The 15,524-nt window shown below is 51.9% G+C and overlaps 1 protein-coding gene across 2 annotated transcripts in view; it reads right to left on the bottom strand.

The window, feature by feature from the left end:
* Window positions 1-15,524, bottom strand: part of LOC147124763 (thioredoxin-like) — a 65,218-nt gene that overhangs the window by 31,734 nt on the left and 17,960 nt on the right. For both annotated transcript variants that reach the window (XM_085992838.1, XM_085992826.1), the window contains exons 3-4: window positions 13,741-13,800; window positions 5,219-5,284 (exon numbers count right to left, since the gene is read on the bottom strand). In XM_085992838.1, the coding sequence (XP_085848964.1) occupies window positions 5,219-5,284; window positions 13,741-13,800 (126 nt within the window). The remainder of the gene's footprint in view (window positions 1-5,218; window positions 5,285-13,740; window positions 13,801-15,524) is intronic.

A 15,524-nucleotide genomic window follows, 5' to 3' on the forward strand; every position in this document is an offset into this window, starting at 1 on the left:
GTCTCTGATTGCGGGGGGAGTCTCTGATTGCGGAGGGAGTCTCTGATTGCGGGGGGGAGTCTCTGATTGCGGGGGGAGTCTCAGATTGCGGGGCATTCTCTGATTGCGGGGAGGAGAGTCTCTGATTGCTGTGGGGGAGTCTCTGATTGCGGGGTGGAGTCTGTTTGCGGGAGGTGAGTCTCTCATTGCGGGGGGAGTGTCTGATTGCGGGGGAGTCTCTGATTGCGGGGGGAGTCTCTGATTGCGGGGGGAGTCTCTGACTGCGCTGGGAGTCTCTGATTGCGGGGGGAGTCTCTGATTGCGGGGGGGGTGTTTCTGACTGCGGGGGGAGTCTCTGATTGCGGGGGGAGTCTCCGATTGCGGGGGGGGAGTCTCTGATTGCGGGGGGAGTTTCTGATTGCGGGGGGTGTCTCTGATTGCGGGGGGAGCCTCTGATTGCGGGGGGGGAGTCTCTGATTGCGGGGCGAGTCTCCGTATGCGGGGGGAGTCTCCGATTGCAGGGGGAGTCTCTGATTGCGGGGGGACCGTCTCTGATTGCGGTGGGAGTATCTGATTGCGGGGGGGTCTCTGATTGCGAGGAGGGTCTCTGATTGCGGGGGGTGAGTCTCTGATTGCGGGGGGACTCTCTGATTGCGGGGGGCATTCTCCAATTGCGGGGGGAGTCTCTGATTGCGGGGGGAGGGTCTGATTGCAGGGGGGAGTCTCTGATTGCGGGGGGAGTCTCTGATTGCGGGGGGTGTCTCTGATTGCGGGGTGAATCTCTGATTGCGGGGGGAGTCTCCGATTGCGGGGGGGAGTCTCCGATTGCGGGGGGGAGTCTCTGAGTGCGGGGGGAGTCTCTGATTGCGGGGGGAGTCTCTGATTGCGGGGGAAGTCTCTGATTGTGGGGGGAGTCTCTGATTGCGGTGGGAGTCTCTGATTGCTGGGGGGAGTCTCTGATTGAGGGGGGAGTCTCTGATTGCGGTGGGAGTCTCTGATTGCGGGGGGAGTCTCTGATTGCGGGGGGAGTCTCTGATTGCGGTGGGAGTCTCTGATTGCTGGGGGGAGTCTCTGATTGAGGGGGGAGTCTCTGATTGCTGGGGGAGTCTCTGATTACGGTACGGGGGGAGTCTCTGATTGCGGGGGCATTCTCTGATTGCGGGGGGGAGTCTCTGATTGCTGGGGGAATCTCTGACTGCGGGGGGGGTCTCCGATTGCGGAGTGGGAGTCTTTGATTGCGGGGGGTGTCTCTGATTGCGGCGGGGGTCTCTGATTGCGGGGGGGGAGTCTCTGATTGTGGGGAGAGTCTCTGATTGCGGGGGGAGTCTCTGATTGCGGGGGGAGTCTCTGATTGCGGGGGGAATCTCTGATTGCGGGGGGAGTCTCTGATTGTGGGTGGAGTCTCTGATTGCGGGGGAAGTCTCTGATTGTGGGGGGAGTCTCTGATTGCGGTGGGAGTCTCTGATTGCTGGGGGGAGTCTCTGATTGAGGGGGTAGTCTCTGATTGCGGTGGGAGTCTCTGATTGCGGGGGGAGTCTCTGATTGCGGGGGGAGTCTCTGATTGCGGTGGGAGTCTCTGATTGCTGGGGGGAGTCTCTGATTGAGGGGGGAGTCTCTGATTGCTGGGGGAGTCTCTGATTACCGTACGGGGGGAGTCTCTGATTGCGGGGGCATTCTCTGATTGCGGGGGGGAGTCTCTGATTGCTGGGGGAATCTCTGACTGTGGGGGGGGGTCTCCGATTGCGGAGTGGGAGTCTTTGATTGCGGGGGGTGTCTCTGATTGCGGCGGGGGTCTCTGATTGCGGGGGGGGAGTCTCTGATTGTGGGGAGAGTCTCTGATTGCGGGGGGAGTCTCTGATTGCGGGGGGAGTCTCTGATTGCGGGGGGAGTCTCTGATTGTGGGTGGAGTCTCTGATTGCGGGAGGAGTCTCTGATTGTGGGGGGAGTCTCTGATTGCGGGGGAGTCTCTGATTGCGGGGGGGTGTCTCTGATTGCAGGGGGTAGTCTCTGATTGCGGGGGGAGTCTCTGATTGCGGGGGGAGTCTCTGATTGCGGGGGGAGTCTCTGATTGTGGGTGGAGTCTCTGATTGCGGGGGGAGTCTCCGATTGCGGCGGGGAGTCTCCGATTGCGGGGGGAAGTCTCTGAGTGCGGGGGGAGTCTCTGATTGCGGGGGGAGTCTCTGATTGCGGGGGGAGTCTCTGATTGCGGGGGGAGGGTCTGATTGCGGGGGGGAGTGTCTGATTGCGGGGGGAGTCTCTGATTGCGGGGGGAGTCTCTGATTGCGGGGGGAATCTCTGATTGCGGGGGGAGTCTCTGATTGTGGGTGGAGTCTCTGATTGCGGGAGGAGTCTCTGATTGCGGGGGGAGTCTCTGATTGCGGGGGAGTCTCTGATTGCGGGGGGGAGGCTCTGTTTGCAGGGGGAGTCTCTGATTGCGGGGGGGAGTCTCTGTTTGCGGGGGGAGTTTCTGATTTCGGGGGGAGGTTCTGATTGCGGGGGGACTCTGATTGCGGGGGGAGTCTCTGATTGTGGGGGGAGTCTCTGATTGCGGGGGGGTGTCTCTGATTGCAGGGGGTAGTCTATGATTGCGGGGGGGGAGTCTCTGATTGTGAGGGGGTGTCTCTGATTGCGGGGGGAGTCTCTGATTGCGGGGGGAGCCTCTGATTGTGGGGGTAGTCTTTGATTGCGGGGGTGACTCTGATTGCGGCGGGAGTCTCTGATTGCGGGGGCAGTCTCTGATTGTGGGGGAATCTCTGATTGCGGGGGGGAGTCTCTGATTGCTGGGGGAGTCTCTGATTGCGGGGGGTGTCTCTGATTGCGGGGGGAGTCTATGATTGCGGGGGATAGTCTATGATTGCGGGGGGTGTCTCAGATCGCGTGGGGGAGTCTCTGATTGCGGGGGGAGTCTCCGATTGCGGAGGGGGAATCTCTGATTGCGGGGGGTGTTTCTGATTGCGGCGGGAGTCTCTGATTTTGGGGGGGTAGTCTCTGATTGCGGGGAGAGTCTCTGATTGAGGGGGGAGTCTCTGATTGCGGGGGAGTCTCTTATTGCGGGGGGAGTCTCTGATTGTGGGTGGAGTCTCTGATTGCGGGGGGTAGTTTATGATTGCGGGGGAGCTGAGTCTCTGATTGTGGGGGGTGTCTCTGATTGCGGGGGGAGTCTCTCATTGCGGGGGGAAGTCTCCAATTGCGGGGGGGGGTCTCTGATTGCGGGGGGAGTCTCTGATTTCGGCGGGAGTCTCTGATTGCGGGGGGAGTCTTTGATTGCGGGTGTGTCTCTGATTGCGGCGGGAGCCTCTGATTGCGGGGGCAGTCTCTGATTGTGGGGGAGTCTCTGATTGCGGGGGGGAGTCTCTGATTGCGAGGGGAGTCTCTGATTGCGGGGGGAGTCTCTGATTGCGGGGGGAGTCTCTGATTGCGGGGGATAGTCTATGATTGCGGGGGGAGTCTCTGATCGCGTGGGGGAGTCTCTGATTGTGGGGGTTGTCTCTGATAGCGGGGGGGTGTCTCTGATGGTGGGGGAGCCTCTGATTGCGGGGGGGAGTCTCTGATTGCGGGGGGAGTCTCTGATTGCGGGGGGAGTCTCTGATTGTGGGGGGAGTCTCTGATTGCGGGGGGAGTCTCTGATTGCGGGGGGGAGTCTCCGATTGCGGGGGGGGGAGTCTCTGTTTGCGGGGGGGGAGTCTCTGATTGCGGGGGTAGTCTCTGATTGCGGGGGGAGTCTCTGATTGTGGGGGGAGTCTCTGATTGCGGGGGGAGTCTCTGATTGCGGGGGGGAGTCTCCGATTGCGGGGGGGGTGGAGTCTGATTGCGGGGGGAGTCTCTGATTGTGGCGGGAGCCTCTGATTGTGGGGGGAGTCTTTGATTGCGGGGGTGACTCTGATTGCGGCGGGAGTCTCTGATTGCGGGGGCAGTCTCTGATTGTGGGGGAATCTCTGATTGCGGGGGGGAGTCTCTGATTGCTGGGGGAGTCTCTGATTGCGGGGGGTGTCTCTGATTGCGGGGGGAGTCTATGATTGCGGGGGATAGTCTATGATTGCGGGGGGAGTCTCAGATCGCGTGGGGGAGTCTCTGATTGCGGGGGGAGTCTCCGATTGCGGAGGGGGAATCTCTGATTGCGGGGGGTGTTTCTGATTGCGGCGGGTGTCTCTGATTTTGGGGGGGTAGTCTCTGATTGCGGGGAGAGTCTCTGATTGAGGGGGGAGTCTCTGATTGCGGGGGAGTCTCTTATTGCGGGGGGAGTCTCTGATTGTGGGTGGAGTCTCTGATTGCGGGGGGAGTCTCTGATTGCAGGGGGAGTCTCTGATTGTGGGGGGAGTCTCTGATTGCGGGGAAGTCTCTGATTGCGGGGGGGAGGCTCTGTTTGCAGGGGGAGTCTCTGATTACGGGGCGGAGTCTCTGTTTGCGGGGGGAGTCTCTGATTTCGGGGGCAGTCTCTGATTGCGGGGGGACTCTGATTGCGGGGAGGAGTCTCTGATTGCTGGGGGAGTCTCTGATTGCGGGGGTGAGTCTCTGATTGTGGGGGGAGTCTCTGATTGCGGGGGGTGTCTCTGATTGCGGGGGGTAGTTTATGATTGCGGGGGAGCTGAGTCTCTGATTGTGGGGGGTGTCTCTGATTGCGGGGGGAGTCTCTCATTGCGGGGGGAAGTCTCCAATTGCGGGGGGTGTTCTCTGATTGCGGGGGGAGTCTCTGATTTCGGCGGGAGTCTCTGATTGCGGGGGCAGTCTCTGATTGTGGGGGAGTCTCTGATTGCGGGGGGGAGTCTCTGATTGCGGGGGGAGTCTCTGATTGCGGGGGGAGTCTCTGATTGCGGGCGGGCGTTTAGGCAGGGACCCTGGATTCAGGAGCTAAGTGTAAAGGCCCTTACCTCCTGGATCCGTCAGTCCTCACCTGGCATTAGCCGGCGGGTTTTGCGAGGTTTGCAAAACTCGACCTGCTAAAGTTGAATTCAAAATGGAGGTTAAATCAGAGGCTTCCAGCCTCATTAAGATATTTAAATAGACGACCTCCCTCTTGGCAGCGGGTTGGCTGCCCGCCCGTTCCACCTCCGTTAAAACCAGAAGTGGGCGGGTTGGTGGCGGGTTCATGTCAGGATTCAGATTTTTAACACTTTAACTAAACCCATCCTTTTTTTGGGTTAAAATTCCCCCAATGTCTCCATGTGAAAGGAGAAAGGTTGATCTTGTAAGCTTTGGAGAAATGCAATAAATGTATAATCGTAAAAACCCATCACTGTACCTTCTTTCCATTCTTGTAGAAATGGAATGTTGGCATAGCGGTGATCCCACATTCTGTAGCTACATCCTAAAGGGGAGAAACACCAACATTAGTAGAATTATAGATGGTTACAGCACAGAAACAGGACATTCCACCCATCAACTCTGTGCTAGTGTTGTTCCCGACATGAATTACCTCCTACTTACTCCCCGTACTATTTAATATTATTCTTTTTCAATTAGCTGTCTAATACACTTAAAAAAGAGTGCTTCAATACAATTTGTGGTAGAGAATTGCACACTAAGAAAAATTCTAATCACCTCCACCCCCTTTTTGCTATTATCTTAAAATGGTTAAAAAAAAGCTGTCAACTTTGGCTCACTGCTAGGACTCTCGCCTCAGAGCCAGAAGATTGTGGGTTCAAGCAACCACTCCAGAGCACTTCAAGACCCGTACTCCAGTGTAGTGCTGCACTGTCAGAGGTGCTGCCTTTTGGATGAGATGTCCTATCGGACTTTTCAGATGGATGTAAAAGGTCCTATGGCACAATTTTGAAGAGTTCTCCTGTGTCCTGGCCAACATTTATGCCTCAAACAACTGGGGGCAGGGGGGTGCTCTGAGGCGGTTGGCAAACCCAGAGAGGAGGGAGGGATCTCGTGAGGGCCTGGGGGTGTCGGAGGAGCAGTGGGGTGGGCCAGGACCAGCATGAGGGGTGGGATCGGGTGCGGTAGAGCGCAGGAGCGCATGCTGTGGAGTTTTAACTCCACAGCGTGCGTGTGACATCACAGACACGTTCCCCACCCGGAAGTCAGCTGGATTGACAGGCTGGCTTCCAGTCGGGCGGGAAACACTTGACAAGAGGCCATGAGCCCCGGCGGGGGCGGTCCTATCCCCGACCCCCGGGTACGCTGTGATTCCTGACCCCCATGGGAGCTAATATGGGGGTGGGGGCTGATGGTGGGGGAGCTTGGGGGGGTCGGGTTGAAGCACTCCTGCAAGGAGCGCTCCCTGAGGCTGTCCTCGCCTCACTGCAGCTGCTGGGAATGCCGAGGCCCGGGAACCCCGGCCAGCAACAGTTAAACCTGCACAGCAGCTTAAATCAGAGGCCTCCAGCCTCATTATCATATTTAAAATGCCAAGCCGCCTCCTGGGAGCGGGTTGGCTGCCCGCCCCCGTCCCGCCTCCGTTAAAGCCCGAAGTGGGCGGGTTGGGGCCGGGATTCAGATTTTTAACACTTTATCCTCCCACCCGACCCCAACCCACCCGGCCTTTGGAGTTAAACTTCCCCCTACAATATAGAAAGAAAGGCGATTAAGTAACGGAGAATGAGCAACAACACCTCTAGAATAAACCCGGGCTTAGAGTTTCCGCTCAATTGCGTTGGTTCTTTCCGGCACCATTTGGCCGAAATCGGCGTAACTCGCGCAAAGATTGCAGAATTTTAAGCGCAATTTCCGTTGGTGTAACTCGGGTTTCCACGATCTCTTGCATTAGTTTTAAAAGCATCGCACTAGAAGCAGACCCTGCCCACAGAACCAGCCATGCCCCCAGGGTGACTTGTTCACCGTTGGGAGTTTCCGCTAATTGAGCTTGTTTGCGGGCCTTCAGGGAGGCTTTATAAATTGGGCTGGTTCTTTAGGGAGTAAGGACACTAAAAGGTATGTTTTAAAACCTTTTCCAAGTGATTTTTGTTTTAATTTACAAAGAAACTGGCTAATGTGTCCCAATATAACTAGAAAATAGTCTCATACTTTTTTTAAGTGAATTACTAAAATTGGGTTACTCACAGGTGGTGGAATGACACTGTGATTAAAAATGCTTAATGTTTTGTGATAAACCTATTGTCAGCTGTTGTAATCAAACTGCACCAAGTTACCACTTTTAAATGTATCATGGGCATTTTTTTAAAGCAATTTTTTTTTAATTGCGTTCGAAATGCAAATGAGTTTGAGCAGAAATTCTACCCCTGATTTTTCTCATTTCTAGTGGTCTTGTTTTGGGGTCAAACTTTCGAACCCGAGATTATTTCAGCTCTCATATCTTAGCAGGCCCCAATTCCCCAGGGGAAAAATTCAGTGTTGCCCCCTTTGGGGCGCTAACGTCGCCGGGGTGCTAAAATTAGCGCCTCTCTGCCTGAAATTCAGTTGTAGCAGCCCAAGCAGGAAGCGGGGCGCTACTGGAAGTGTTCCACTTCCTTCTTGAGACACTACAACTGAATATTGCGGAGCTACGTGCAACAGCGCCACGCGTGTCGGCACATAGCGCCGCATCATTGCAGGCCTCCCTCCCTCGAGTAAAGGGGAGGGGCCTAGCGCTGTGCGCACCGGGGCCGTGCTAAACCACTGGGGAGCAGGGAGCAGTGAAAACAGCGATCGCAGCCAGCACCCCGAAGAAAAAAGGGGAAGGGGGCAGGTGCTGGTGAGCTTCCCGAGGTCTGTGAATCCCGTGCACAACCAGTTAAAGTTGAAACCTCTAAACGAGCAGTTAACTACCTCAATGAGTTCGCCTGCCTCTCCCAACCAGGTCTGTGGCGCGCTTCAAAATACGCCCCAGTTAAACGCGGAAGTCGGCAGGATGACGGCGGGTTCCCGATACGCTGTTAGAGACTAGGGGTGCCTAAAAATGCATATGGCTACGCGAATAATACTGTGTTTAAATGATTGTATGTTTCTGTTCGAGACAAGTAAGGGGTTTGACGTAATAAAACTCACTACGCACTTGGTTTGAGTATAAAGCAAGGCTTTAATCAACTTGTTTCAGAACATGGAGGTCTAGTTGTACTTCACTAGTTCCTTGTCTTACAAAATGTCCCTGGCAAGCTGGGCCCACGCCCGGAGTATTTATACTCCTTGGACGGCGCCACCAGTTGGCCGTCCAGCGTTATTTCACGAGTAGTTTCTTGATGAATGATGAGATTTTTAACATTCTTCCTGCCTAAAAGATTTGGAAGTCCGACGACTTCCTCTTAGCGGATCAGGCGGACCATGAACAGCCGCAGTCTTTTACATTTTTGTTTATGGCTAGAAGGCATGTCTCCCCAGACCGTGTCTTGGTCCCTGGGCCGCTTTATCTGTACTGGTGGATCAACAGGGCCCGTGTTACTCTGATCGACCCGAGGGAGGCTGGGGAGATCGTGACTCCGGGTGCGGGTCCCTACAGGCGCAGAACTGGCTTCATCCTGTTGGATAGCCGGGGATTGACCGGTGTCCTGGCCTCGGGTGGCCATCCCACAGGGAGCGCTCGGCTCCCCGAGTGGATCCGGTGGGGCAGCTGGTAGATCTCTCGATGCCCCAGGTAGGGCGTCATCTTCGGGGGAGCGCAGAGTGTTGGCATCATCCCCGTGGGTCCCTCTATCGGTTGGGTCCATGGAACCGGCCAGACAGGGAGCCAGGTCCCGGAGTGAAACGGTGGACTCCCGGCCATCAGGGTACCGCACGTGCGCGTATGTGGGGTTGACGTCCGTGAGTTCTACCTCGTCGACCAGAGGATCGGTTTTAGATGATAAGACGAATCTTCAGAGCAGCACGGGGCCGGGAGCTGCCAACCATGACGGTAGAGACGTCCCATGGGTGGAGCGACGCTGGAAGCTGAAGAATCGCTCATGAGGTGTGACATTGGTAGACGTAGAAAGGAGAGACCTGATGGAATGCAACGCATCAGGGAGCATAGTTTCCCACTGCTGGTCTGGTAGGTTGCGTGACCTCAGCGCAAGACGAACAGCGTTCCAAATGATAGCATTGTATCTCTCAACCTGTCCGTTACCGATGGGATGGTACGGTGTCGTTTTACTTGTGGCGATTCCCCGTTGGGAGAGATAACTTTTGAATTCGCTTGACATGAAGGAGGGACCCCGATCAGGGTGGATGAAATTGGCCGTACCGCAAAGGGAAAAGACTTGATCAAGGCATTTGATCACTGTGGAAGTAAGCATATTGGGACAGGGGAAAGCAAAGGGAAAGTGTGAATATTTGTCCACCATAGTCATTAAGTAGGTGTTTCGTGTTGAGGAGGGCAATGGCCCTCTAAAGTCAATGCTGAGTCGCTGCATAGGCTGCATAACGTGTATGAGCGAGCCATCCGATGGATGGAAGAATTGCAATTTTAATTCCGCACAAATTCTACAGGAGGAGCACGTTCTTTTCACATCTTCCGTAGAAAATGGGAGATTTTTAGATCGCACAAAGTGCAACATACGGGTAACGCCAGGGTGGCACAAGTCAGTATGAAGATCCGCCAGAGTTGAAGTTGACATAGAAGAGCAGAATGCCTGCGTGAGGGTATCCAGGGCCACATTCTCTTTGCCGGGTCGATAATGTATGGTGCGTCCAAAGGCGGCCAATTCCATCCTCCAGAGTTGTATTTTGTTATTCTTGATCTTAGTGCATTTCCGGTTATCCAGCATAAAGGCCACGGAGCGCTGATCGGTTATAAGTGTGAAATGGCGATGAGCGAGAAAATTACTCCATTTAAGGTTAAGTTGCGACGACGGAGAACGTCAAAAAATTTCTGGAGTTTGGCATCATGCTCCTTCTGGTCATGACCAGCAATGGTGATATTATCCAGATATGGAAAAGTGTTCGTTAAGTTCTCCTGTTTGACTAGGCTATCCATTGCCCGTTGAAAGACGGCCACCCCATGGGTGACCCCAAATGGAAGGCGACAAAACTGGTAAAGCCGACCATTGGCCTCAAAGGCCATGTACTTCTTGTCAGAGTCCTTTAACGGCACTTGATGATATGCGCTCTTTAAATCAAAAGTTGAAAATACCTTGTAGTTAGCAAGGTTATTGACCATGTCATCGATGCCTGGTAGTGGGTTGGCATCCAGGTCGGTATACTGGTTAATAGTTTGCGAGTAATCGATGCAAAGACGTTTCTTGTGTTGCTTCAGAGGATTTTTAACAACGACGACTTGAGCCCGCCAGGAAGATGAACATGGCTCAATGGTACCGTCAGCTAGAAGGCGAGAGATTTCTGCCTCGATAAAGGATCGATCATCTTGGCTGAAACGTCATGATTTAGTGACTATGGGCTTACATCGGCAGGAAAGATTGGCAAACAAGGAGGGCTTGTCGAGGGAAGACACTGAAAGCGCACAAAACGGTACTTTGGAAATAGTAAGCTCCGGCTTGACCCTCCAAACTCGAAAGTGAGTCTTTTGTGTTGTTTCTGGAAATCCTGTCCCAGGAGCACATCACTGCATAGGTTCTTGAGCACCCCGAGCCGGGTGGAGAAATAAGTGCGGCCATTGAGAATAAGGTCGACAAGACAAAAGCCGGAATACTAGGTGGTCAGTGTCGTCAGAGCCATTGCAATTTCCCTGTCCAAGGGGTAAATACTTCTAACTTACTGACAGCCCGCTCACTAATGAAGCTGTCAGAGCTGCATGAGTCGATTAGTGCACTCAAAATGTGTCCATTTACCGAAACCTTCGTGGCTGCATGGGACAGACTTTGGGGAAAAACAGCTGTGATGGGAGGAGGGGCAGTTTTACCCTTGACAGCTGTAACCTTAGTAGTGGTTCTTGGGGGAGGAGCAGTTTCATAGATTGCAGCTGTAACCTTAGTAGTGGCTCTTGGGGGAGGAGCAGTTTTATAGATAGTAGCTGCAAAACTAACAGGAGCTCTCGACCGGTATACCTTAGAAAAGTGGCCTTTCTTACTAACAGCGGCTCTTGACTGGCATACCTTAGAAAAGTGACCTTTCTTGCTGCAATGATTGCAGGTCGCGTTACGAGCAGGACAAAATTTCCTGTAATGGAACGCACCTCCACAGAAGAAACACTTCCTTCCAGATTGCCAAGATGCCGCTAGGGCGGGGTCATCATCAGTGTAAGTTTCTAGGGTAGGGTTGTCATCAGCCGGTTTGGAGTCGTCATCCATGAGGGCTTCCACCCGCGGCCTATTGAAGGAGTCACTAAAAGTGATAGCAGCAGCCCGTGCATGTGGTGAAAGATAGGTGGCTGCATTCCTCTTTGCTAAGTCCAGAGAACATGCCTGGTCATAGGCAGCCTGTAACTTGAGGGTAGAAGTAAAGGGAATTAAAGGTTACGGGGAGCGGGCAGGAATTTGGACATGAGTCTAGGTTCGGATCGGTCATGGCCCTGTGGGTAGCGGAGCGGGCCCAGGGGCCGTGTAGCCTGATCCTGCTCCTATTTCGTGTGTCTAATTCTGTTAGATTCAGGAGATGGTTCTGTGATAGTGGATTGGCGGTTAGGATCAGATCAGCCATGATCTTATTGAATGGCGGAGCAGGCTCGAGGGGCCGATTGGCCTACTCCTGCTCCTATTTCTTATGTTCTTATGTTCTTATGTTTTATTCTCCAACAGACGCTGACGTATGAAGGGAGATGCAATCCCATTAATAAAGGAATCACAAATTAACTCCGCCTGGTACTGCTCAGCTGTAACAGCTTTAAGATTACAATCCTTGCTGAGCCTGCGAAGTTTCTGAAGGAATTCGTCAAGTGATTCCCCGGGTTGTTGTCGAGTTGTGGCTAGTAGATGCCGAGCAAAAATTTAATTTGGGGACTTGACATATAGCTGATGTAGTATTTGGATAGCGGTGTCATAGTCTACACAGTCTTCGATATAATCAAACACATGAGGGGATACATAATTAGCAAGTATCTCTAATTTATCAGGAACATTTTCACCACACACTCTGAGGAAGTTGCTGAAAGTACGATACCAGTGTTTCCATACCTTAGCGGCTGTAAGTGAATTCAGGTCCAGGTCGAGACAGGCAGGTCTGAGTTCCCTTCTACAGTTCGAGTCGTAACTGGCTGATCCCGAAATCACCCAAAGCGTGGAGTCGATATCAAGTTGATTAAATTGATGTAATAAAACTCACTACGCACTTGGTTTGAGCATAAAGCAAGGCTTTAATCAACTTGTTTCAGAACATGGAGGTCTAGTTGTACTTCACTAGTTCCTTGTTTTACAAAATGTCCCTGGAAAGCTGGGGCCAACGCCCGAGTATTTATACTCCTTGGACGGCGCCACCAGCTGGCCATCCAGCGTTATTTCACGAGTAGTTTCTTGATGAATGATGAAATTTATAACAGGGTTAATGTATAAGTTTTGTTTTCCTGAAAGCTCGTGCTAGAATTGTCTTCAGTTAGTTAGATTAGGTGAGGCATAAACATTCCACACAGGGGCCCGCGGGATGGCTTTACCTGTTATATCTGTTGTTTGTGAGTTAGGGTTTTGACTTTGTTAATGTATCTTCAATTTGACTAATGAAGACCCAACCTATGTTTCTTCCATTATTAGTAATAACCATATTATAATGCTAAGGTAGAATTTGGAGTTTGTTTAGCAAAACTGCTTGTTAAGATAATTAAATGTTAATTAGTATAGAAAGACATAGAATAAAAGGAATTTAGGGGAGCTAAGGTATTCAACTCAGGATGGAGCAGTTTGCTAATGAACGTGAGGTAACGACTGGCTGAAGGGGGGCAGCTCTGGCTTGGGCCTCATGATGAAAAGTGGCCAAGGCCAGGCCTAGTATCAATTGTAACAGTGAGGATAGTGACCAGGGAGATAGAACAAATTCCAATGGAGGAACCTTCAAAATGTAAAAACAGGAAGACAAATTGGCTGAAATTATGACATCCTTTTTGGGGAGGGCTTTCATCCAAGAATTGAGACAAAGAACTCGATGCCCAATTGGGTACTGAGGTTTTAAGCGAGCCTCTATAGGTTAAATGGTCTTGTCAATAATTTGGCTTCAGACCCACCCCTAAAGAGAGAATAAAATTAACACCCTGAGGGCTTGCCCACTCAGACGGTGGAGGGAAGAGCTAAGCAAAAGTTGGGCTGGTCAAGTGCTCTTTTGAGAGTGATCCCATGCTCTCCAACGCGCAGGTTCTAGGTGAGAGGAAGAGAGGCTGTAAGCCAGAGAACTGTTCACGCACACCAGCCATCTCTCCGATCGGGTCCGGTATCAGCTGTTTGTCACGGTCGTATGTTTTTGCTGTATTAATGGTGTGTTATATTCCGTCCTAAACTCCGATTAAACACATAATACCCACCATATTGGTTTGCACTCGATCCTGTTTACCAGAGATATGCGAATCTCTACAGCTGTCAATTTCAGCGCTTTTAACTGCCGACCAGCTTCCAAACCCGCATGCTCTGCAATATGAAAATTCCGGCCATCTTCTCTACGTCTACCCTATCAAACCCCTTCAGAATTTTAAAGACCTCTATCAGATCATCCCACAGCCTTCTCTTTTCTAAAGAAAGGACCCGAACCTGTTCAGCCTTTCCTAAGAGTTGTTCCCTCTTAGTTCTGGTATCATCTCCTTCACCAGTGCCTCTATATCCTTTTTATAATATGGAGACCAGAACTGTGCACAAGTGTGGTCTAACCAAGGTTCTATACAAGTTTATCATAACTTCTTTGCTCTTCAATCTAACCCTTTAGAAATGAACCCCAGTGCTTTGTTTGCTTTTTTTGTAATGGCCTTATTAGGTTGCTACTTCTAGTGATTTGTGTATCTGGACAAAGTTCAGTTTATGCAGCAATTATACAACTTACCTCAGCTTCATCCACATTCACTTTATAGAAGATCACGTTGGTATATTCTTCTGAAAATGTCTGGGGGAGAAGAGAACAGTTAATTTAATGCTTATCTAGGCAATATTCTCGGTTTCCTGAAAACCTCTTCCCATTTAAATTAATGTTAAGAGTTATTTTTCAACTGAACTGAATTTGAACACATTTAGAGGTTCAATTCCCTGCAAAATTCCCTTGTGCCATCCATTCGTGTTTGAACAACTGAACTGAGCCCAGCCCCAATTTTAACTCGATGGATTCCCCGCTCAGGCCTGAGTTAAAATTGCAGTCGGGTCTCAATTATGTAATCGGGCCGCAACTTGCATATGCAAAGAAGGACCCTGATGGCTCCGGGCACGTGTCCGTGCTGCCTGCTCAGGCGAGCAGGTTAAAATTGCAGATGTTGTGATCATGGCAGCTTTCGGACAGGTAAGAGCCAGGGTGATTTTAACTATCCAGGTTTCTGCTGAGCAAGTCGGGTTAAAAAAAAATCGCCTCACAAAGAGAGAGTTGACACAAGCATGTTAAGTAGTACACTATCTGGTGAAATTGAATCCTTTTGGTTTTGAACATCGATGCCTGACGGTACAGATTAACGAAACCAGACATGTCATAAGAAGAGAAACCCTTTCATGCTAAATACACTTGTACTATATTCTCCGTCTAAGGAATTCACAGTGGCAAAGTTTATCAATCACTTTGGCTGGAATTTTCTGTACCTGGGCAGGTCGGGTGTGGGTGGTCGTTGTGGCAGTCGCGACCCTGTTCTTCATTCCATCCCACTCCTGAGATTGACTTTCTGTTAATGGCACCTATTAAGGCTGCCCTGCGCGTTACCCAGCCCTATTAAATGGTGCGGGTCTGATGACCTCATCGACAACACGTTTTCAGCTGGGTTATTTAAAGGAGCCATGGCCACATTGCATTTGAAGGTTCATCTAGGAGTGTGCAGGCACTGCACTGCACCATTGGAGTGTTGCAAAGCGTGACAAACATGGCTGCACAGAGGCAGGGGGCTGCACCCAGGTTCTCGGATGACTCCCTCCATATGCTTGTGGAGGGAGTGAGAGCACGCAGGGAGGTCGCCTTGGAAGTGTCTGGAGTCGTAGAGCAGATGGAGGTGGGAGATGGAGAGAGGGGGGCATCTCAGCAACCTGGTGACAGAATTCCATCTCTTACAGCCACATGGCATACAGCAGTCACTCATATGGGGACTGATGTCAGCAGCCAGTGAATGTTCATCATATTTATAATGGTATCGTTACCCATTCTTGATATGACATTTCTAACTCATCTCTTTACTCTCCCACAGGTCCATCAAGAGCCCCACCCATTGTCCAGGTGGAATAGGAAGATGACGACTCAGAGGAGCGTCCAGCCTCTGAGGATACACCGTCACCAGACCTCGCACCCAGCACCAGCGGAGATATGTACATCTCGATGGGTGCCACGTGAGATAGAGTAGTGTTGTCACCTGGTGTCTCACAACTCACAAGTGAGCAAGAGCAGATGGTGGAGACAAGGACAGCAGTGGAGACTCCTCGCCGGAGGGCGCAGGACGCTCCCAGCTCTACTCAGCTGCATGCCTCGGGACCGTCCAGAAAGAGGGCAATTCTGGAGGTGCAGCAGGAGGCTTTGACAGGTTTTGCGAGCGCGATGTCTGCAAATGTGCAGAGAATGGAGGAGTCTATCTCCAACATGAGCACTACTGTATCACAGGTGATGGCAACTGTAGGCTCTTCCATGGAAAGGATGGCCACCTGCAT

The sequence above is a fragment of the Somniosus microcephalus genome, chromosome 1, assembly GCF_052327205.1.
Source record: "Somniosus microcephalus isolate GS21.2 chromosome 1, FLI_Smic_1.0, whole genome shotgun sequence".
Classification (NCBI taxonomy): Eukaryota; Metazoa; Chordata; class Chondrichthyes; order Squaliformes; family Somniosidae; genus Somniosus; species Somniosus microcephalus.